We start from the raw sequence: 24116 nt of genomic DNA on the forward strand, positions 1-24116 counted from the left end.
GAGATCCTGCAATTATTATTCTGAAATAGAACTATTATATATGAAGATATCTGTATTTTATATCTACATCTTTATACATATACATTCTATCCCTGAACTTTGAGCTTCTTGAGGACAGGCTGTTCATTAATCTTCAAATCTAAATTGCTTTGCAGGGAGCCTGATCAACAACAGAACCTGAGTAAATCTTTGTTGTGTAAATAAATTAACAAAAAGTTGAGACCAAGGTGTATAGAAATTATACATATCAGAGGGCCAGCACTGTGGCACAGCAGGTTAGGCTGCCACCTGCAACACCAACATCCCATATAGCACTGGTTCCAGTCCAGCTCCTTGCTAATGCACCTGGGAAGCAGCATAAGCTAGCCCAAGTATTTGGGCCCCTGCCACCCACATGAAAAAGATGGATGGAGTTTGAAACTCCTGGCACAGCCTGGCACAGCCCCGGCTGTTGCAGTAATTTCAGAGTGAACCAGCAGATGGAAGATATCTCTCTCTTGTTCTATGTGTGTGCCTTTGTCTCCCTCTTGGTAATTCTGCCTTTCAAATGATTAAAAAAAAGTATTTTTTTAAAAAATCATATGCATTCTTTTTTAATGTTATTGAGACATATTTTATGTATCATAAAATTCACCCATTTCAAGCATACAATTCAATAATTTTTAATAACTTTATCAAGTAATGTAAGCATCACCATAAATCAGTTTTAGGACATTTTCACATAATCCCTCACACCCATTTACCGTTCCTACCTCCAGCCCTGGGCAACCACGAATTTATGTTTCATGTAATAATCTTACAAAATATATGGTCTGTTGCCTCTGGCTTATTTCACTTAGCGTACTACATTTGGGTCTCATCCATGGCATAACTGGTATCAGAAGTTCTATTTATTTATTTATTTTTGTTTGAGAGACAGACACAGAGATACTGAGAGAACTCCCATATCCACTTGTTCATTTCTTATGGCTGTGACTGGGCCTGGGCCAAAGCTAGAAGCCAGGAACTCAATGCAGGTCTCCTTTATAAGTGGCAAGAACCAAGTTACCTGAGCCATCAGTGCTGTCTCCCAGGGTCTGTATTAGCAGGAAGCTAGAGTCAGGAGCTGGAGCAAGGAACTGGACCCAGGTGCTCCAATGTGGGAAAGGGACATCTTAACCACTAGGCAAAATCCCACTCCATTAGTTCCTTTCCCATTATTGCCAAATAGTATGTCATTGTATGGATATATCTCCCCATTAGCTTTTAAAGTTTAAAAATTAGTAAATGCAACAGATAAACACAAATCTGTTCATTTAGCAAACATTTGTTGAAACTTCAGTATGACCTGACTAATGAAAGCGTGTGAAGGTGACCAGGACCAGTTCCAATCTTCAAGGAAACAGATTCATAAGCAGTCATACAATTAAAAGAGAAGTAAATGCCATGTTGAAATATAAATAAAATTTTGTTAATCTAAAGATAAAATATTTGTTGGTGTTTTTGAGAATGCTCCTCAAGTGATATTTGGACTGGATGTGTTCAGGTCCACTGGACAGAGATGGGAGCAAATGATACTCCCTTGAAGGGAATAATATTCTTAGATGCACACAAGTGTGAAAGTACAGTTTGTTGTTGTTTTTGGGTGTGTTTTTTTTTTTTTCTTCAAGAAATGGAAAACGGTCCTATACAGCTGAAATGCCAGCCTCTAAGGGACTAATCTGGGTTTGGAGTTGGGGCTAAGAGCATCACTTGCTATGATAAAAAGGAAGGCCTTGAACTCTCTGCTATTTGGAGCTTATCTTGATTCTGTGAGCAGTAGAGAGATGTTAAAGGAGAATTACTTCACTCCTTTTTGATATCAAGTCAGGAAGGATAGAGGAAGGTAGAAAAGAGAAAGAGAAATACAAAAAGGAAGGATGATAAAAGATCCCACAAATATTCATTGCATACCTAAAGCACTATTTTAGAGGCTACTGATTCAACAGAGGACGAAATGGATTGCCTGGCTTTCATGGAGTTTGTGTTTTAGTGACGGAGATACACAACCAACTATTGACCGCAGCTATGAGGGTCCAGTAGTATCGAGGGGAAAATGTTTAAAGCCAGGTGGAAAGACAGGAAGTAGCGGGAGAGGGAGGGGGGCTGTTAAAGATGGATTGAATTTTGAGCAGAGACTGGAAAGCAGTGAGGACTCCGGCGGTGCAAACATCTGGGGAGAATGTCTGCCAGGGAGCAGCATGTGAGGCCTCCAGGGGGAGCCGCCTGCAGCGCTTGAGAAACAACCCGAGACCAGCATCCTTCCGGCACACCTTGCAAAAGGATCACCTTGGCCGCTGGGTGAATTAGCAACTAATCTTGTGCATATTTCATCCCGTGTGTGTAGTTGTATCTGTGATTAATTCCTGGAAGTGAGATTGTTGGATCACAAAGCCAATACATTTGTAATTTTGATAGAGCGTTGTGAAATTCCCTCCGGTTTCCACTTCCCCCACCCATGTTTGAGAGGCCTGTTTCTCCCCAGCTTTAGGGAGGTGGGGACTTGTTTTATCCATCAGAAGCCACAAAAAGCAAGATACTGACAGGGTGGCATTCCTTCTGGGGGCTCCTTGCCTTTTCCAGTTGCTGCCTTCATTCTTTGGTTCACGGCCCTGTCTTTCAGCTTCACAGCCAGCAGCGTGCCTCTCCCTCCATCAGTACTTCACCTTCCATGACACTGCCTCACTGCCTCTGTCTGATGAAGACCCGGCACCCCCTCCCTAGCCCCATCTCAAAATCCTGAAGGGAATCCTGATGACCCCCCATAGAGATTCCAGCCATCTTTGCAAGATGAGAGGATGTTATTAAGCCTGTCATAGGATATTCGCCATTTTGTCTATTACAGGAAATGCGGTTTATCTTCTAATGTTGCCTAGGATTTTCTGGTTGGTTGTCTTTTTTTTTTTTTTTTTTTTTTTTGAACCATTTGAAGTTTATCCTGGTCAGTGGTGTGAAATGCAGACTTTAGTTTTGCAGATAGCACCATATACTGAAAAGTCTAACATTTCCCTAAAATATAATAATTCCTGTGTATGGCTTGTTTGCTTTCTGGACTTTCTATACTGTCCATTATCTGTTTACAGAATACATGTTTTGTTTGTTTTTAATTAGGCTTTGTAGTATATGATATTTAACCACCTCCTTCTTCACCCCCACATTGCTCTTCTTTTTTTCAAGTTTTCTTGACTATTCTTGTTTGTTTATTTTCCCTGTGAGAACTTTAGAATCAAGTTGCCTGCTTTTCAGAGTTATTGTCAGTTTTATTTTTTTAAAAATAGGATTTTTGGGGGCCAATGCTGTGGCACAGCGGGTTAATGCCCTGGCCTGAAGCGTCGACATCCCATATGGGCACTGGTTCTAGTCCCGGCTGCTCCACTCCAGATCAAGCTCTCTGCTATGGCCTGGGAAAGCAGTAGAAGATGACCCAAGTCCTTGGGCCCCTGCACACACGTGGGGGACCCTGGGGGAAGCTCCTGGCTGCTGGCTTCAGAGCAGTGCAGCTCTGGCCATTGCAGCCAATTGGGGAGTGAACCAGTGGATGGAAGAACTCTTCTCTGTCTCTCTCTCTCTCTCTCTCTCACTCTGCCTCTTCTCTCTCTCTGTAACTCTGACTTCCAAATAAATAAATAAATCTTTTAAAAAAATAAGATTTTTATTAAATATTGTAAGTTGCATTCTATTGACAGTTTTATTAAAGCAACTTTATGAGGTTGGATCTTACCATCTCTGAACATCATGTGTCTTTATATTCACTTAAATTACTTCTGTTCCTCAGTAGTATCTTAACATTTTCTTGATATCAGTTTTGCATATTTCTAAGTTTATTCCTGACTTTTTAATCTTTCATTTTGTGTATAGAATGGAAGAAAAAAAATCCTTACTTTCTGATTAATTTTTATTCATGAAAGCTATAATTATCACATTTATTATATTTATTATAAACTATTAATTTTACACACTGCCACCTTACTGAATTATCTTCTGAATTATAATGATTTTTTAGTTGAGTCCCTTGTTTTTCCTAATGTAGTTATATTGTCTTCCAGCAGTGATAGTTAAGCTCTTCCCTTCCAAGTTTTATTTATTTTTAAAGATTTATTTTTTTTATTTAAAAGGCAGAGCCACAGAGAGGCAGAGGTGGTGTGGGGGAGGTGATGTTCCATCTGCTGGTTCACTCCCCAGATGGCCACAACGGCCAGAGCTGTGCCGATCCTAAACCAGGAGCCAGGAGCCTCTTCTGGTTTCCCATGTGGGTGCAGGGGCCCAAGCACTTGGGCCATCTTCTACTGCTTTCCCAGGCCACAGCAGAGAGCTGGATCTGGAGTGGAGCAGCCGGGACTAGAACCAGTGCCCTTATGGGCTGCTGGCACTGCAGGCGACGGCTTTACCTGCTACACCTTAGTGCCGGTCCCCCCTTCTAATTCTTAGACATCTGCCTTTCTCTTGTCTCTTTCATTACAATGTTGAATAACAGCGGTGATGTGTGCATCTCTGTCTTATTCCTGATGTTAGTGAGAAAAGGTTAATGCTTCTCCATGAAATGTTTGTTGACATTTAGCTGAAATGTGTACATCCACACATCCATCATGTTAAACAAATACACGTCAGTTCCTATTTTTATTAAGAGCTTTTTTCTCATCAAGAGTAGAAGTTTAAGGGCTGGCATTGTCGCATAGTGGATAAAGCCACCACCTACAATGCTGGCATCTCACAAGGGCACCAGTTCATTTCTTAGCTGCTCCACTTCCAGTCCAGCTCCATGCAGATGGCCTGAGAAAAGCAGCAGAGGGGACCCACAAGTGTGCCATCCATGTGGGAAACATGGATGAAGCTACTGGCTCCTGGCTGGGCCTGGTTCAGCCCTGGCCATTGCATCCTCTTGGGAAGTGAACCAGCAGATGGAAGATGTCTATCTCTCTGTCTCTGTGTCTCCTTCTCTCTGTAACCTGACTTTCAAATAAATAAAGAAACCTTTCAAAAAGAGGAAGAAGAATAGGAGTTGAGGGGTGAGTGTCTGATGTAGTGGTTTTACTGCTTGGGACTCCTGCATCCCATATGAGTGCCTGGGTTCAAGTCCCAAATCCACTCCCGATTTTAGCTTCCTGCTAATATGCACCTTAGGAGGCCACAGGTGATAGCTTAAGTAGTTGGGTCCCTGCCACCCATGTGGAAGACCTGGATTCAGTTGCCAGCTCCTGGTTTCAGATTGGTCCAGCTCCAGCTGTTGTAGGTATTTGAGGAATGAATCAATGATGGGAGATCTCCCCTGCCTTCTCTCCCTCTTTCTTTTTTTTATATAAACATTTTTTAAAGATTTATTTATTATTTATTTGAAAGAGTTACACAGAGAGAGGAGAGGCAAAGAGAGAGAAGTCTTCCATCTGATGGTTCACTCCCCAGATGGCTGCAACGGCCAGAGCTGTACCAATCTGAAGCCAGGAGCCAGGAGCTTCCTCCAGTTCTCCCACGCAGGTGCAGGGGCCCAAGGACTTGGTCCATCTTCTACTGCTTTCCCAGGCCATAGCAGAGAGCTGGATTGGAAGAGGAGCAGACAGGACTAGAACCGGCGCCCATATGGGATGCCGGTGCTTCAGGCCAGGACGTTAACCCACTGTGCCACAGCGCCGGCCCCCATTATTATTAGCAGACACTGTTCTTATTTTTTTTAAAGATTTTTTTGTTTATTTATTTGACAGGTAGAGTTACAGACAGTGAGAGGGAGAAACAGAGAGAAAGGTCTTCCTTTCTCTCCCTCTTCCTTAATCTGCCTTCCGAATATATAAAAAAAGAGGTTGAATTTTTGTCAAATGCCTTTCTATGAAAAAATAATATAGTTTTTCTTAGGTTTATAAATATAACCTGTTAAATTTCACATTAAAATATGTTCTCCAATTATACCTAATGTAGGTCTTAAGTTTATGCATTATATCTCTTCTTTGTGGCTTTTTAAACATTGCCCAATATTATGTTGCCATAGTGGGGATTCTTTTTTAGGATTTATTTTATTTATTTGAAAAGCAGAGTGACAGAGAAAAGGTGAGAGACAGAGACAAAGAAATCTTCCATCTGCTGGGTTACTCCTGAAATGGCCACAGCAGCTGGGGCTGGGCCAGGCCAAAGCCAGGAGCCTGGAATTGTATCTGGGTCTCCCACATGGGTGGCAGGGGTCCAGATACTTGGGCCGTCTTCCGCTGATTTCTCCAGGCACATCAGCAGGGCCACAGTATGGGATGCTGGCATGGTGGGCAGGGGTTTAACCTGCCGCATCACAACTCTGGCCCCTGAAGCTTTCTTTTGGTTGCGAGGTTTAGTAAAATTAAGCTGAGAGTTTGACTTGTCCAGTAGGCTAAATGTTCCCCTCAACATGATAAAAGAGATGAAGCTGAATAAGATCTTTCAATGACCCCACTGAAGTTTTCTTAATATTTTTTATTTTGTCCTCAAATAATGGTAAAAGTAGAAGGATCATGACAGGAGGGGTGTAGGAAGGAAAATGTTTGGATTAATCAATTACTCCTTCCGGATGAACTTTGTTCTGCGTGTTTGCATCATCGTTTCTGTCCGCTGCCCAGGCCCAGCTGTCCATTGTGGAGCACTTGGCCTGTGACTGATGTTGCAAGTGTAAAATACACACAGATTTCATTTCAGAACCTTAGTGTGAAAAGGAGTGAACGGCACCTTGGTGGAATGATAGTATTTGGATGTATTGGGAGAGATGAAATATGTCATTAAGATTAATTTAACCTGTTTCCTTGCACTTTTTTTGGTGTGGCTACTAGAAAGTCTTACTTTGTGCATGCAGGTCCCATCACATTTCTGTTAGAAAGCACTGGCCGAGAGGTTGCAGCCATACCTGCTTTCATGCAGATACTACAGAGATTTTCATAATTTTTGAAGGTCAGATCTAATATACCACAGTTATATCCTCCGGAACCGCCTTGCTTCTCAGGAGAATGAACTGATGGATTCTGTGATCTAACCCTCCTCCATTATAGTGGTTTACCCTCTCTGATTTTTCTGTGTAACTGTTTATAAGAGAAAGCAGTTCCTTTGTTATGCCATTGACACTCTCACGTAGCTTAAATATGATAGACTTCAGCATCACTCAAGACCTGATGAGGGTCGAGTTTTAAAGTCCAAGTTTCTAGTTTTTGCCGTATCCTACAGGGTGTATTTTAATAGAAGCCACTTAATAAGCTTTGCTGTAACACTTCTTTCACTTTTTCCCCAGGACCCTAAAACACCAGTACCCCAACTCCCCATTTCTTTCGAGTTGAGCTGAGGTTCAGCATTTTTTGGTGATGTCTTATTGCAACAGCATGAGTGTTTTGGATGGCTTATTTCTTAACTCTGATTCTTTAAAAAAAAAACAAAAACAAAAAACAACAACAACAAAAAAACAGAAACGATTACCCTTAAAGCTTTTTTTGCCTTGGCTTTTGTTACACTTTTAGGAAAATTGTATCACAGAAGACATCGGAATATCAGCTTGGAAGGAGCAGACTTTCCTCTCCCATGGTGCCTTGCTAGCGAAGAGCTGCCAAGCTGCAATGGAGTTAGCAAAGCATGGCACAGAGGTTCAGGAAAAGGCATTCCAGTACGGGAAGCACATGGCCCTGAGTCACAAGGTATCTGCACGCCCTTTAGCTTCTTTCCGTACTTACACAGCCAACAGGGTACACAAAAAACATTCTGCCATTTAGTAAGCTGCTTTTATGTCTCAAAAAAAATGTTTATTGTGTGCTTAAAATCTATCGGTTATAAAAGGTGATTGTCATGTGATAGAAACAGCATGATTGTTAAGTACTGTATAATTTTGGCACAGAGCTACAGCTTACTGAAACCATATTTGTGCTGATTATATTTTCTCACCACCCAAAAGGGTTCTTGAGAGAACTCTTGTAGATTATTAAATAACACGTAATAGTGCTATTCACATAATGGAAAAATATAAGCCTACTGCAAAAAATTCATGGAAAATGGAATTCAAAAGTAAGTTTATTGGGTGCAAAGAAATTTTGAAATCCATGCAGGTTTTTCATAATTTGCATTTTCCATGACCTTTTAGAAGACCTTTCCTATCTGTTATTATTTTTGTTACAGTGTCATTAAAGCTCCTATGTAAAGCAAATTACAGACAGTTAATGGAATTTGGAAACATGCTCAATAAAATTAAAAACTTTAATTCTGATAACTGATATTTTGAATGGCATGTGAAATACAAAATGTCCCCGAATCAGTGGCTACGTTGTTGCCTCTTTGTATATATAATTTTTTAAAGATTTATTTATTTATTTGGAAGTCAGAGTTACACAGAGAGAAGAGGCAGAGAGAGAGAGAGAGAGAGAGAGGTCTTCCATCCACTGGTTCACTCTCCAATTTGCCGCAACAGCTGGAGCTTGGCTAAAGCCAAGAGTCAGGAGCTTCCTCCGGGTCTCCCACACGGGTGCAGGGGTCCAAGGACTTGGGCCATCTTCCGCTTTCCCAGGCCATAGCAGAGAGCTGGATCAGAAGTGGAGCAGCTGAGACTCAAATGGGCGCCCATATGGGATGCTGGCCCTTCAGGCCAGGGTGTTAACCCTCTGTGCTACAGCACTGGCCCCTGTATATATAATTTTAAAATGGGATTTAATATTTTTCAGGTGTTACTTAAATAGCTCATTAAAAGGTGGGAAGTATATACATATGTAGGATATCTCTAGAGAAGTTTTTGGAATATTTTATTAAATCTTAGATAATTTATTAAGTAATTACATTTATTAAATCTTTATCTAAATCCTTACCTGTAAAACAAAGTGTGATGCCACACACACAAAAGAAAGTGTTAGAGAAAATTACTTCTAAAGAATTTTAAAGGTTATTGTTAATCATCCAGAATGTCCTTTTGCTTACTAAAATGCATCCCTTACGCTTCATTTTTCAGTACATTAACTTTAGCTTTCTGAATGTGACGAAAACATACTAGTGTATATACACTGCACCGATCTGACTCTTTTTACTTTTTTTTTTTTTTCTAGATCAATTCTGACCTCCAGCCCTTCATTAAAGAAAAGAGCAGTGACTCCATGGCCTTTAATCTGAACTCAGCTCCTGTAGTCTTACATCAGGAGTTTCTTGGAAGAGATTTGTGGATGAAGCAGCTTGGAGAGGTAAATTGAAATTACTCACAAATTAGGTACTATTAGTATGTATTATAGAGCATAGTTATTATTTTATAATGATGTAAGGCAATAGTTAGCCATATAAGAGCATATTTAAGTTAAATTCTTTCCTTATAATCTACATTTTTAGCCAGTAAAATATTAGTTAAAAGTTAAGAGGATGCACTATTGTGTTTTCTTATTATCTGAGTTCTTACTGTTGCAACACAAAACAAGTGCTTTGGTGCATGCTAATTAACTCCGATGATTTTTTTTCTGAAGGCTTTCAAACATTGGGGTATGGTAATAGCACCACCCTGTAACTGACGGCAGTTTCCCATCTGTGGACTCTAGCAAACGCTGCAGAATCCCAGGAGCTCCGTCTGTCAGCTCATTGGGTTATTTTAAAACAAACTTGGACCCTGAATACTCATTCTGAGGCATTATACAAGGTGGGTGGGGGAGGCATGGAGAGCTGGGAGGAGTAAAGGGCTCAGATTAGGAAATTTTCTACCTTTGGGATAGGGACAGCAGATGCTAGGGGATATTTTTTGTTTTCTTTTATTTCAGACATTGGTGCAAAAAGTTCTTGCATTTTTTTATGCAAAGCCTCGTGGAGTTTATTTAGCTTCGTGTTTGTAATTGGCTGGGTTCATCTAAGGCCCTGGACATGGAAAGCAAGGCAGCGCTGAGGGCGCGGGCAGCTGCATCCTTAGAGCAGAGAGCTTAGGTGATCTTCCGTGATCACCTCTTCTCAGACAAGCCACTTCCCCTTTTCCCAAATCGCACCCTTACGGGCTCTCCAAATGCTGGTAGCTCCCTTAAAATCCCTCCTAGTCCCCAGGTGGAAGACTGGAAGGCTCGCTGCTGAGGAAGCTGGCGCACACGACAGGGAACACCTACAGATGGGGACGTGACAGGGCCCTCGGCACACAGGCCCCAGCCTGCGGTGGGGGAGGCCTCCAAGCTGAGCCGGCAGCCACGTACAGCGCCAGCCTGAGGCAGCACAGGCCCCAGAGCGCTGCTGGGCGTTTGAAACAGCAAGTCAACAACAGACGATAAGACTGGAGCTTAGAGAAACACAGGAAAGAAAGACGTTTTCAGAAGCTCTATAATCAATATACTCAGCAAGATACGGCATTCAGTCTGTGAAGTAAGAACAGGGCGAAACCCGGGTCAGACTGAAAGAATAAGTTCCTGGTGTTACCCAGCATAGCAGGGAGATTAAGTTCACAATAGCCTAGTATGAACCCTATGACCAAACAGAAGAAAGAAGCCCAGGCCTGCAGTCATAATGTCAGAGAATGGGAAATGTTGATTACCCTGTTTAGATCAGTACACATTATACACCTATATTGAAAAATCACTCTGAAGCCCATAAATATGTACAACTATTGCTAAGGAAAATTTCTAATGGAAGAACAGGGCACAGTGGGAAAAAGGATAACCCAAGAACAAGAAATCAGAATTATAAAAATATGATTGTAGAAAAATGTTTAATTATTTATCTGAAAGACAAAGAGATAGAGATCTTCCATGTGTTGGTTCACTCCCCAAATGCCCACAGCAGCCAGGGCTGGGCCAGCCCAAAGCTGGGAGGGAGCCCAGAACTCAACCTGAGTCTCTCATGTGGGTGGCAGGGACCCAGCTGCTTGAGGCGTCACCTGCTGCCCCCCAGGGTGTGCCTTAGCAGGAAGCTGCAGTCAGAAGCAGAGCTGGAATGGACTTAGGCACTCTGATTCAGGTTGCAGGCATTCCAAGAGGAGTATTAATCACTTCGCAAAACACACACCTACCCCAGAAAACCTTTTAATAAAAAGGAAAGAAAAGGGGTGGACGTTGTGGTAAAGCTGCTGCCTGCAGTGCTGGCATCCCATATGGGTGCTGATTCATGTCCTGGCTGCTCCACTTCCAATCCAGCTTCCTGCTAATGGCCTGGGAAAAGCAGTGATGCCCCAGGAGTCCAGGCCCCTGCTACCCACATAGGAGACCTGGAAGAAGTCCTTGGCTCCTGGATTCTGCCTGGCCCAGCCCTGACCTTTGTGGCCATCTGGGGAGTGAATCAGTGGATGTAGGATCTTTTTCTGTTCCTCCCTCTCTATAAATCTCACTTTCAAGTAAGTAAATGTTTAAAAAAAATGGAAGATACAAATAAACTCTCCAGGAAAATAGGAAATACAAAAGATAAGAAAATTAGACAACTCTTTCAGGAACTCCTACATCTGTTAAGAGTCCCAGAAAGAGAAAACTGAAAACAAAGGTGAGAAAAATGAACACATTTTTAAAATTTTCTTTAAATTTTTATTTATTTGGAAGGCAGAGAGACAGAGATATCTTCCATTCACTGGTTCACTCCAGAAGTGCCTACAAGAGCCGGGACTGAGCCAGGCTGAGCCAGGTTTCCCACATGAGTAGTTGATACCGGAGTATTTAAGTCACCACCTGCTGCCTCCCAAGGTGCACGATAGCAGGAAGCTAGATCAGAAGTACAGCCTGGACTCAAAACCTAGGACTCCAGTACGGGAAGCATGTGTCCCATATAACAATTTAAACTGCTGTACCTAGCAAGGAAATTTTTGGGTTTTTTTGTTTTTTGTTTGTTTGTTTTTTGTTTTGTTTTGTTTTTGACAGGCAGAGTGGACAGTGAGAGAGAGGCAGAGAGAAAGGTCTTCTTTTGCTGTTGGTTCACCCTCCAATGGCCGCTGCGGCCAGCACCGCACTGGTCCGATGGCAGGGGCCAGGTACTTCTCCTGGTCTCCCATGGGGTGCAGGGCCCAAGCACTTGGGCCATCCTCCACTGTACTCCCTGGCCACAGCAGAGAGCTGGCCTGGAAGAGGGGCAACCGGGACAGAATCCGGCGCCCTGACCAGGACTAGAACCCAGTGTGCCGGCGCCACAAGGCGGAGGATTAGCCTAGTGAGCCGCGGCGCTGGCCGGAAATTTTTGTTTTTAAAAGATTGATTGATTGATCGATTGATTTGAAAGACAAAGTGGCAGTGGGAGAGGGAGGATAAAGAGGAGGGGGAAAGAGTGAGAGGAGAGAGAAAGAGAATCTGAATCTTCCATTGGCTTGTTCCTTCCCCGAATGGCTACAACAGCTAGGTCTGGGCCACGCCAAAAATAGGAGCTTAGAACATCTGTGTCTCCCACATGGACTGTCTTCTGTGGCTTTCCCAGGCACAGTTGCAGGACGCTGAATGGGAAGCAGAGCAGCCAGGACTCAGTGATCATCTGGGTGCTGGAGTCACAAGTGCTGCTGTAACTTGCTGTACCACAGTGTAGGCCCCTAACAAGGAAAACATTTTTAAATATTTATTTATTAATTTGAAAGAGTTACAGAGAGAGAGTGTGTGTGCACTTCCAACTGCTGGTTCACTCCCCAAATGGCCACACTGGGGGTCCTCTCACCTCTCAACACCATGAAAACAAAGCAGTAACCAAGAAAGGAAAAGGTGTGGCATCTAGGAACGAAGGCACAGACTTAGGCAGGAGGCAATTGGAATTCCAAGAGCAATGTGAAGGGAAGAAGAACAAACAGTGGTGCCAAGCATGATAGCACTATGTGTCAAGTGCTGTCCTGAGGAGGAATCTGAGGCTTGCACATGGTCCCGCAGCTCGAAAGTCAGGAAGCCAGAATTCAAACTCAGGCCATGATGTGCACATCTGTACCAGGCCACGTTGCCATCCCAGCAAGTCCTAGGCTGGTGACTATGCATCCAGGCCACACTGGGACAAGGAGAAAGAGATCTCCAGGAGAAATATCTCCAAGGGAAAACCAGAACCGATGAATCACCTGGTATGCTTGACCATATTGAATTTAGGGATGATTTAGTTACAGGTATATAGAAAACTAACTGTTCCAATTACTATTGTTATATAACAAATTACTCTGAAACTTAGCTGCTTAAAATAACCAAAATGCTTATGTTCGTAGATTCTGCATGTAAAGAATTTTCACAGGGCACAGAGGGGATGGCTTGTCTCTGCTCCACGGTGTCAGGGGCCTCAGCTAGAAAAACCCAGATGCTGGAGGTGACTGCACCCTACTGGGTGCTTTTGTCAGTTTTGTGTTATTGTAGCATAATACTGATGCTGGATAATGTGCAAGAAAAAAGGTTTATCTGGCTCACAATTCTTAAGGCTGGAAAGTTCAAACAGCATGGCACTGGTGTCCTGGGGAGGGCTCCTGGCTGCATTACAACATGATGTAGAAGCAAAAAGGGAATCATCCGTGTGCAGAAGAGGCAGGTGCATAAGCAAGGAAGCAAGAGACCCAGGAGGCCAGGCTCTCTTTAATCCGTTATGCAAGTAGAGCTCGAGGACTTAATCACCTCCAATGGGCTCCACCTCTTAAAGGTTCCACCACCTGAACATCACCACACTGGGGACCAGGCTTCCAGTACATGAACCTTTGGGGCATAAACCACATCCAGACCACAGCACCAGGGACCACAGTCATCCGGAGGCTGCTTCACTCACACCTGGCATCCAGGCTGAGCGGCTGACCAACCGGAGTGCTCAGACAGCCCCTCCATTTAGCCCGGTGTCTGCCTTGGGTGGCAGCCTCCAAATAGTCAGACTTCTCTGAACCTGAAACATGGTGCTGGTGCTGTGGTGCAGCAGGTAAAGCCACTGCCTGCAGTGTTGGTATCCTATATGGGCGCCGGTTCCAGTCCCGGCTGCTCCACTTCCGATCCAGCTCTCTGCTGTGGCCTGGGAAAGCAGTAGATGATGGCCCAAGTGCTTGGGCCCCTGCGCCCACATGGGAGACCTGAAAGAAGCTCCTGGCTCCTGGCTTACCATCGGCCCAGCTCCAGCCATTTCGGCCATCTGGGGAGTGAACCAGCGGATGGAAGACCTCTCTCACTCTCACTCTCTCTCTCTCTCTGCCTCTCAAATAAATAAATAAATCTTTAAAATAAATAAATAAACCTGAAACATGTGTGTCGCCCTAAGCAAGACTGAAGATATGATTCCCTTTATGACCAGCCACAGAAGTCCCAGGGCCATCTCCATTGTCATCTATTCAGACGCACGCAGGCCAGCACAGGTCAAGGGGAAGGGTCACAGACTTTGTCTCTCCATGAAAGAATGTCAAAGAATTTAGGGACCACATAGCAAACAGCCACACCAAGTATGTGAAATAAAATGAGAACATTCTTAGCTATAGTGATATGCAATCACAATATTCCACATGGTGTAGAAAATAATATTTATACAACTTAGAAATACAAATTTTGGGCGTGAGTGTTTGGCACAGCAGGCCCACCCCTGTGTTCCATGTTGAAGTGCCTGGGTTTGAGTCCCTGCTCTGCTTCCAATTCCAGCTTCTTGCTGATGTGCACACTGGGAGGCCACAAGTGATGGGTGAAATAGTTGAGTCCCTGCCACGCACATGGGATCCTCGGACTGAGTTCCATGCTCCTGGCTTTGGCCTGGCCTAACCTTGGCTGTTGTAAACATTTTGGAGGAAAAAAGCAAATGGAAAAATGGAAGATATCTTTGTGTGTTTGTCTCCCAACCTCCTCCCTCCCTCTTCTGCTTTCTCCCGCCTTTGAAATAAAATGAAAATAAGTTGGGCCAGCGCCGCAGCTCAATAGGCTAATCCTCCGCCTGCGGCGCTGGCATTCCGGGTTCTAGTCCCAGTCGGGGTTCCGGATTCTATCCTGGTTACCCCTCTTCCAGTCCAGCTCTCTGCTGTGGCCAGGGAGTGCAGTGGAGGATGGCCCAAGTGCTCGAGCCCTGCACCTGCATGGGAGACCAGGAGAAGCACCTGGCTCCTGCCTTTGGATCAGCGTGGTGCTCCGGCCATGGCGGCCATTGGAGGGTGAACCAATGGCAAAAGGAAGACCTTTCTCTCTCTGTCTCTCTCTCACTGTCCACTCTGCCAGTCAAAAAATAAAAATAAAAAAAAGGAATAAAATGAAAATAAGCAAAAATATTTTTTATTTGACAGGTAGAGTTATAGACAGTGAGAGAGAGAGAGACAGAGAGAAAGATCTTCCTTCCGTTGGTTCACTCTCCAAATGGCCACTACAGCCATTGCACCGATCCGAAGCCAGGAGCCAGGTGCTTCCTCCCAGTCTCCCATGCGGGTGCAGGGGCCCAAGCACTCAGGCCATCCTCCGCTGCCTTCCTGGGCCACAGCAGAGAGCTGGACTGGAAGAGGAGCAACCAGGACTAGAACCTAGCGCCAATATGGGATGCCGGCTCCACAGGCGGAGGATTAACCAAGTGAGCCACGGCGCTGGCTCCAAGCAAAAATATTTTAAAAATATATAGAGATACTGAATGTTGATTTAATTAAAATGCATAATTGAATGGGAGGGAGGTAGAGAAAGAAAGTGTGTTTGGTCATGTAAGAGATCTAATATTCCTTTCATGTAGGAATAATAAATTCAATAATACCTAAAATTTAAAAATCAAGAAAGCAATATGAAGTTAAGCAGCAGAAGAAGTAGCTGAAGCGAGGCACATGAGACAGGCCGAGGAGGATAGAGAATTCTCGATTGTTTTGTTAGAAGTGTCCTACTCTTAGACTTCTCACTTTTTTTCTTTTTAAAGCAATCTTAAAATTGACACATAACTGTACAACTCTATGAAGCTATTTTATGTTTTGAATCCTCTTCTATGTGTTTTTATTTTAAAACTTTGTTAAAAATTTATAGACTTTACTGTAGTAAGACAACTGGCAATCAGTCCTAAGAAAAATATCAGAGCTGTGGGCAGAGAGTTACATATCAGCTGTGCACCAGAACATTGGTTATAAGAGGAGACAAATGCAAACAGGCCCATTTGAAAATGAGAAAAAAGTTAAATGAAGTACGGGACAGTGAAACATCACCTGCAATTATCAAATATTGTATTACTGGGATATGTTTGTGTGGTTTGATAGCTGAACTGAAAATATATATATACAGATGGTGTTAGTAGCTGTAATTGGGTTACATTAGAATATATTAGATTTACATTTTGGTTGAAAACATCCAGCTGAATATATTAAATGGAAACTGCTAACTCTCCCTTGGGTATTCACAGATATATCCATATGTAGAGGAGTATTTTAAAGAAGAATTTTAAAGAAGCTTAATAGAAAAGGGATATGTTTAATTTTTACATTTCTTTGCAAACATACAAAATTGTAAATGTAAACAACACGACACACCAGAATTTCCTGAACAGCTGATAAGATGTCCCAATCATCACCCCCAGCTTGATGTTAGCATCAGAGGGGTATCCTTTCCAGAGACGCTGTCTGGAGCGCAGTAAATCCTGAGCCATGTCATGCCCTCCAACCTAGATCCCCTGTGGTTGTTTGCAGACCTCATCCTTTAGGAAAGATGAGAGTTTATCACGTGCCTCCAGGCTACTCGGGCTTGCTCCACTGACTTCAGGTCCCTCTGACATGTCTGAGTCATGGAGGAGAAGATGAGCTCATCCAAAGCAACAAGGAGTTGGTTTCTGTCATGCAGGGGGATAGCATTCTTTTCCTTAAAGGCTCTTCAAGTTCATTTGAGTCCAAGCTGTAGTACTTATGTTTACGTAAAGCTCTATAGGATAATGATCTTGTTCCTTGAATGCCTGTCTGACATTTGAGAATGGCATTCTGCTAAATCTCAAGGAGATTGCTTGTTAATACTGAAATTTATTCTAGCTTTACTTCGCTTCCTATTTTTCCCTATTGTTTACCCTCCCATGTGTGTGTATGCATATGTGTATAAATTTTTATTACTTGTTTTTACTTAATTTGGAAGGCAGAGCAACAGAGACAGGCAGACAGAAAGAGAGCCTCCATCCATTGGTTCATTCCCCAGATGCCCGCAACCAGCTGAAGCCAGGGGCCCAGAATTCAATCCAAGTCTTCCTAATGGGTTGCAGAGTCCAGATATTTGAGTCATCATCTGCTGCCTCCCAGGGTGTGCATTAGCAGGCATCTGGATTGGAAGCAGTGTAAGCCAGGACTTGAACCAGACACCCTGATATGGGATGCAAACACTCTAAGCAGTGATGCACCCATTCCTGTACAGTTTTGTGATTCTTTCCTCCCAGCCACATGTGAATTTTTTTTTTCAGGATTTATTTATTTACTTGAAAGTCAAAGTTACACAAGAGAGAGAAGGAGAGGCAGAGAGAGAGAGAAAGAGAGAGAGGTCTTCATCCACTGGTTCACTCCCCAATTGGCCGCAACAACTGGAGCTGCCCCAATCTGAAGCCAGGAGCCAGGAGCTTCCTCCAGGTCATCCCATGTGGGTGCAGGGGCCCAAGTACTTGGGCATCTTCTTCTGCTTTCCCACGCCATAGCAGAGAGCTGGATCAGAAGTAGAACAGCCAGAACTTGAACCAGCACCCATACGGGATGCCAGCACTGGAAGCGGCAGCTTTACCCGCTACACCACAGCGCTGGCCCTGCCACATGTGAATTTGATTGGAAGATATTTCATGATAATTGTAAATTCACCTTTGAATTACCCATAATGTCTGAGAGAGTGGCTTACTGCAATATATATCCAGTTAATATTTTTCCAAAAGGGTGCATGGTGTGGTCCTTGTGGGAGGAAACTATTTGGTGGCAGCCCTGTTCTTCGTCCAATAGAGAGTCAAGTTGGCATAGCAGAACTGGCCCATGGAGGACCAGAGTTTGAAAAGCCTGCATTCCCGTTTGGGCTCTGCAAGCATTTGTGTAATCCTAACATTCTCACAGACCCTTATCATTTTCTGTAAAATGATGGCATTGGTCCTGATCATTTCAGCTCTCAAATAAAGCTAAGGAATAGATCTCTTAGGCAAGAGGTGCTTTGTAGCCAGCGCCGCGGCTCAATAGACTAATCCTCCGCCTGCGGCGCCGGCACACCAGGTTCTAGTCCCAGTCAGGGCGCCAGATTCTGTCCCAGTTGCCCCTCTTCCAGACCAGCTCTCTGCTATGGCCCAGGAGTGCAGTGGAAGATGGCCCAAGTGCTTGGGCCCTGCACCCCATGGGAGATCAGGAGAAGCACCTGGCTCCTGGCTTCAAATCAGCGCGGTGCGCTGGCCGCAGCACACCGGCCATGGCAGCCACTGGAGGGTGAACCAATGGCAAAAGGAAGACCTTTCTCTCCTTTCTTTCTGTCTCTCTCTCTCTCACTGTCCACTCTGCCTGTCAAAAAAAAAAAAAAAAACAAAAAACAAAAAAACAAAAAGGTGCTTTGTAAGAAAAATATTTATCTCCATTAGAAACTAATAAAAGTTTTGACACTGAGAAGTAGAAAAGTCTTGCTCCCAATAATGGAGCCACCTATGATTTCTTATTTCCACATGTAAAATTACTTCCCTGCTGTGCCCAGATAGGTTTGTGTCCCATCTACCCTTTTTTTTTTTTTTTTTTTTTTTATGTTTCTGCTTGGAAAGAGTAAGAATTATTGACAAGGAAGCAGTAAGATCACGTATTCTTAGTACCTGTTCAACATCCTTGTGAAGCTGGGAGGAAGAACATCTCTGCTGCCGTCCCACCCCCCCAGATCCTAGGCTTAAGTAGCCCTGTTCTGTCACAACCATAGGCCCACAGTTGTGCATGTCCACGTGCACACACACACACACACACCATACCTTTTCACAAGAAGCAGTTAACAGCACCATGCTGGACCCAAAACAGCTGAGAACTATTTGTTGAGTATTATCTCCATACTAAATTCCACAGATCCTGTCCTACCCTTAATTTTAAACTTGTAGTTGCTGAAAAACACTGAGAGTGAGTGGGTGATCCACCCCAGGGAGGTGAAGTCCTTGCTCAGTCATCATTTTAATTCCCCTTTTTAAACAAGATGTGGGATCCTTCAGAGAACCCCAGAGCTGTGGCTCTCAGGGAGTCCGGGGACTAATGCAGGCCAACAAGCTTTATCTTTAATGATCACTCTAGCTTTCCACTGCCATTACAAGTCACCTGAAGAAAGAAGAATTATGATTATATTTTCTCGACTGTTCCTGAAAGTACTGAAGTGTCACTTAGGCTTGTGACATTCTGACACTGTCAGAACCAGCTTTAAAATACCTTAAGTGCACCACCTATTACCATTGCTAAGCTGTAACTCACTTGTCCCTCAATATTATGCTTTTCTTCCTTATTCAGAAAATTAAACAAGGACTGCTAAGCAAGGCTGGTGTACATAAAAATAACACATCTGTATTCTTAAACAGAAGAGAAAATGCACAGAGAATCATCATGAATACCACATGTGATAGTCTTTAGTTTTAAGATACTTTGAATCATTTCAAAAGGAATAATATTAACATCATTCTCTGCCACAGAAGTTGTCCAGTCTGGGTATTCAGAAGAACCGTAGGTACGACCACAAAGACTAAAACCACTCGAGATAACTCCCAAATTAAAATATTTCTTAAGGTTTTCCATTGCACTTAACTAAACAGCCATTGACCACAGGAGATATAGCAACAAATTGTGAAAGGTTGAGGAGGGAGATAAAAGAAATACACAGATGAGCATACTGTAATTAATACCATTTGGGGGGGCCGGCACCATGGCTCACTTGGTTAATCCTCCACCTGTGGCACCAGCATCCCGTATGGGCACTGGGTTCTAGTCCTGGTTGCTCCTCTTCCAGTCCAGCTCTCTGCTGTGGCCCGGGAGGGCAGTGGAGGATGGCCTGAGTGCTTGGGCCCCTGCACCCGCATGGGAGACCAGGAAGAAGCACCTGGCTCCTGGCTTCGGATCGGCACAGCGCCAGCCGTGGCAGCCATTTGGGGGGTGAACCAACAGAAGGAAGACCTTTCTCTCTGTCTCTCTCTCTCACTGTCTATAACTCTATCTGTCAAAAAAAAAAAAAAAATACCATTCGGGCACTCAGAGGACAGAGAATCAGTATCCAGCTGGGAAGGCCAATGCAGGGTCTGTGCAGTGGACAATTTGGGCTACGGTCTTTGAAGAAGATCCTAATAGCACAGATGGGAATGGAGAGCTTCCTTGGTAAAGGAGGCCATGAGAAAGTGATGCCAATGGACACGCATACAGTATATTCAAAGGAGAAAAAGTAGAATTCAGATGTGAAAAACAAGAGACAGGTGAAGAATTGCTCTGAAATAGTAGGGAGTAACTATATTTAAAAGACTTTGGTTCAAATGGAAATATGTACATGAATGTTCACATCAGCAGTATTCACAATAGCCAAAGGTAGAAATAGCCCATTGTCATCTGATGACTGGATAAACAAAATGTCGTATATCCATACAATGGAATTATTCAGCCATAAAGAGGAATGAGGTATGAATACCTGCTAGGGCTGGCGCTGTGGCGTAGCGGGCTAAGCCTCCGCCTGCAGTACCGGCATCCCATAGAGGCTCTAGTTCGAGTCCTTGCTGTTCCACTTACAATCCAGCTCCCTGTTAATGCACCAGGAAGGCAGCAGAGGATGTCCAAGTCCTTGAACCCCTGCACCCATGTAGGAGACCTGGATAAAACTCTTGGCTCTTGGCTTTGGCCTGGCTCAATCCTGGCCCTTGGAGCCATTTGGGGAGTGAACCAGCAGGTGGAAGATTTCTCTCTCTGTGTCTCTGCATAATTCTGCCTTGCAAATAAATAAATAAATCTTTAAAAAAAAAAAAAAGAGGAAGGAAGGAGTGAAGGAGGGAGGGAGGGAGAGGAGAGAGAGAGAGAGAGAGAGAGAGGAAGGCAGGCAGGCAGGCAGGCTACCTACCTGCTACAACATGGATGCACCTCGAAAACATTATGATAAATAAAAAAAGCCAGGCACAAAAGGCCACTTATTTGGTGATTCCATTATATGAAACATCCAGACTAGGCAAATTCAGAGACAAAAAGTAGATAGGCATTTGCTAGGGGCTGGGAGGTAGGGCAAATGGGGAGTGACTATTTAATGAGTGCAGCCTCATTAAAAATGATAAAAATGTTCAGGACTTTATAGTGGTAGTAGTTGCACAACATTGTGAGTGCACTAAAGGACACTGAATTGTAACCTTTTCAGTGGTTAAAATGATGGATTCTCTGTGAATTTTACCTAAATGTTTAAAAATAAAAGGTTTTGAGATCTTTGCCTGTGGGAAATGTACTTGATTAGAAGTCATGAAGCAGGCACTGAAATCCCTTGAGCCGCATAGTGTCAAGGTCTGAACTGTGTTTGAGGGAGGTAGATCTGGCCACATCACGTAGGATGAAGGGATGGAGGAGATAGGAGAGGCAAGGAGATTAGCTAAGAAGTTTATGGAACCCTGCTGAGAAGAGCAGGAGAAAGGTCCCAGAGTGTTGGTAATGAGAGCAAGAGAATGGAGAGGTAAAGCTCATCTCACAAAGAAAATATATAGGACCTGGAAACTGATATGCTAGGAAGAAGCTGACGTGTGTAGACTGTAGAGAGGTAGTCAGAGGAGTAGAAAGAATTGTGTTGTGAAGAGGAATAGGGAAGTTAAATGGGAAACTGGTTAAAGTTTGGTTTTCAGCATGGTGAGCTTGAGGTGCACCACCACTGTTAATGGCTGTCACCTTGGGGTCTTGCTACTGAAAGAAACAACTCAGTTCTACCGTCAGCTTGATTGCCTCACTCATGGCTTTTCTGAGATCTAGGTAGATTTTTTTGTTATTGTTTTCAGTCAAACTGTGCAATTTTAAACTTCATGTCTCACCCAGATTCCAAGAGCACATAGCAAGAAAATAGATTGCAAAAGAACAACAAAGATGACTTAATACACACCCCTTCCCTCTCAAAAACTGGGCATCATAGCCTTTTGTACCTGGAGGATGAACCAAAGAAAGAGCATATGAAAAAGGTAGTTGCATAGACATTCACATTTCCCTCCAGACGTTGATTCGCTTTCCCAAGTGAAAGAGATAGTAAAAATCAGGCGCACAAGCAATCCAGTTCTGAATGCTGTGGACCTCCCACAGACACCTCTGTGCTGTATTGTAGGCAAGAATGACTAACACAGGAATGGGCATTTGTCACAGCAGCTGAGACCTCACTTGGAACAACCTCATTCCATAGCAGAGTGCCAGGGGTCCAGCTCAGCTGGGCTTCCAGTTGCAGCTTCCTGATCATGTGCACTCTGGGAGGTAGGTGATAGCTGAAATAGGTGGGTCCCTGAACTTCAGCCTGGCCCAGGGGTTATGGACATTCAGGGCGTGAACCAGCAGATGGGAGAGATTTCTTTCTCTCTCTCTGCCTTTCAAATAAATAGAAATAAATTTAAAATTTTTTGGAAATGAATGATTAAGATAGCAAAGAAAAGGCCTGTCCTGTTCCTTTATATTCTGGTTCTTGTCCAGCTTTGTTAACTGGATAGCTATGAAACAGAAGGCCTGTTTCTACCAGCCCACTCTACTAGCAGATCTAGTAGATTTCTGATTTGTGACTATTTTTTAAATCCCCATATACTATACACAAACAGTTCTGGAAACAGGATAGAGATACCCTTCCTCTGTCCTCCTAAAAAAAGACTCCTTTTTACATATAATCTAAGCCTTAACCTCTAAATTCCAATGCAGATAAACAGAGAATGTATTTTCAGGAAGCACTGTTTTCTCTGCAGGAGCCAGTGATATTTCTGCTGGTCCTAAGGCAAAAGACCTTTAAAACATGATTGCTTAAAGCCACCAGTATAATCTCTTGTTCAAATAAGAACCATCAATGGATGATTGGTTAAAATAATTGAATGAATAGTTAACAGGAACTGAACATTCCCATGGACTCAAAGCACCCTGCAGATTGTTTGCTAAATACACAGGGAAGCGATCAACAAACTTAGTTTCACCAATAATGGGACAGACTGTTATTATGTGACTCCTGATGTATAAGAGATTGTACAGCTATACTTCTGTGATTGTCTTCCAGAAGTGTTTAACCTGAATCTCATCCTGAGAATATAATCAGACAAACCCAGGCAACTGACCTGGCCTCAAAAAACAAAACAAAGCAAAACAAAAAAACCACACACACACAAAACCATTATTCTGAAAGACAGAAAAGGTGGTGGTATGGGGGCTGTTGCAGAAGAGAAGTGGATTTAAAAGCTGATAATATCCAACGGCAACATATGATTTCTACATTCATCTGAATGGGGATCCCGCATCTCTAGAAGACATTATTCATTAAATTTGGAGAATTTGAATTGTATTTCAATAATATTACAGTAAATGCCAGTTTTGTAGAATGTGATCATGAGTTTGTGGGTATGCAGGAAAATGTCTTGCTCTTAGGAAATAAATGCTAGAATATTCAGAGATGTGCATCATGATGTCCACAACATGTTCTCAAATAACAAGGGGGTGATAGAGCGAGAAGAGCAAAGGTAAGCAACTGATGACTCCAGGTAGAGAGCAAATGGGTGTTCTTGTTTCTTTCAACTAAAAAGTTTGGGGTGAGGGAGGTAATTGTCCTTGAAGGTTTAAAGAGAAAATCTTTTAAAAATGACTTACTCCAAAATGCAGCTGATAACATTTGGGAAGAATAACCTGATAGGCAGAGATGATCAGTCTCTAGCAATTTCTGGGCTCCCTGCTGTGGAATATTAGTTTCCTGCTTTTAGAAAAAAAGGTGTCCCCATATCCAGCTTTCAAGTCCAGATAACAGTAGCTGGAAATTGGAAACAGTTCATTTATGTCATCCAACCCTTCTTTGTTAGCTGACTTATAAAAAAGCATTTGTTTCTTAAAGTAAAAGACCACATTGTACATCCATTACTTACCAACAGGGAATCCATCTGCCTTTGGCCTGCAGAGACCGGTATATAAACCTTTGGAATTAATCCCTTTGTTCATCCTCCCAATCAGAGTGCTGGCTTTTTTCTGCTTTTGTAGGGAATATTGTTTTACACAGCGCTCACCGTGGCTGTCGGAGGAGGCCTCCAGTGTCATGAACACTGGCACTCTCTCTTGTCTGCGTTCACATTTTTTAAAGATAAAACAAGGTTCAAACCATACATTCTCTGTGAACCGCTAAAGAGTGGGAAAAATTACT

At 43.2% G+C, this 24116-nt stretch overlaps 1 protein-coding gene across 1 annotated transcript in view; it reads left to right on the forward strand.

Moving 5' to 3' along the window:
• PDSS2 (decaprenyl diphosphate synthase subunit 2) overlaps positions 1–24116 on the forward strand; it is a 294359-nt gene that overhangs the window by 232947 nt on the left and 37296 nt on the right. Inside the window, exons 5-6 of the mRNA XM_002714881.5 lie at positions 7473–7646; positions 9036–9167. Coding sequence (XP_002714927.5) covers positions 7473–7646; positions 9036–9167 — 306 coding nt within the window. The remainder of the gene's footprint in view (positions 1–7472; positions 7647–9035; positions 9168–24116) is intronic.

The sequence above is a fragment of the Oryctolagus cuniculus genome, chromosome 5 (genome assembly GCF_964237555.1).
Source record: "Oryctolagus cuniculus chromosome 5, mOryCun1.1, whole genome shotgun sequence".
Lineage (NCBI taxonomy): Eukaryota > Metazoa > Chordata > Mammalia > Lagomorpha > Leporidae > Oryctolagus > Oryctolagus cuniculus.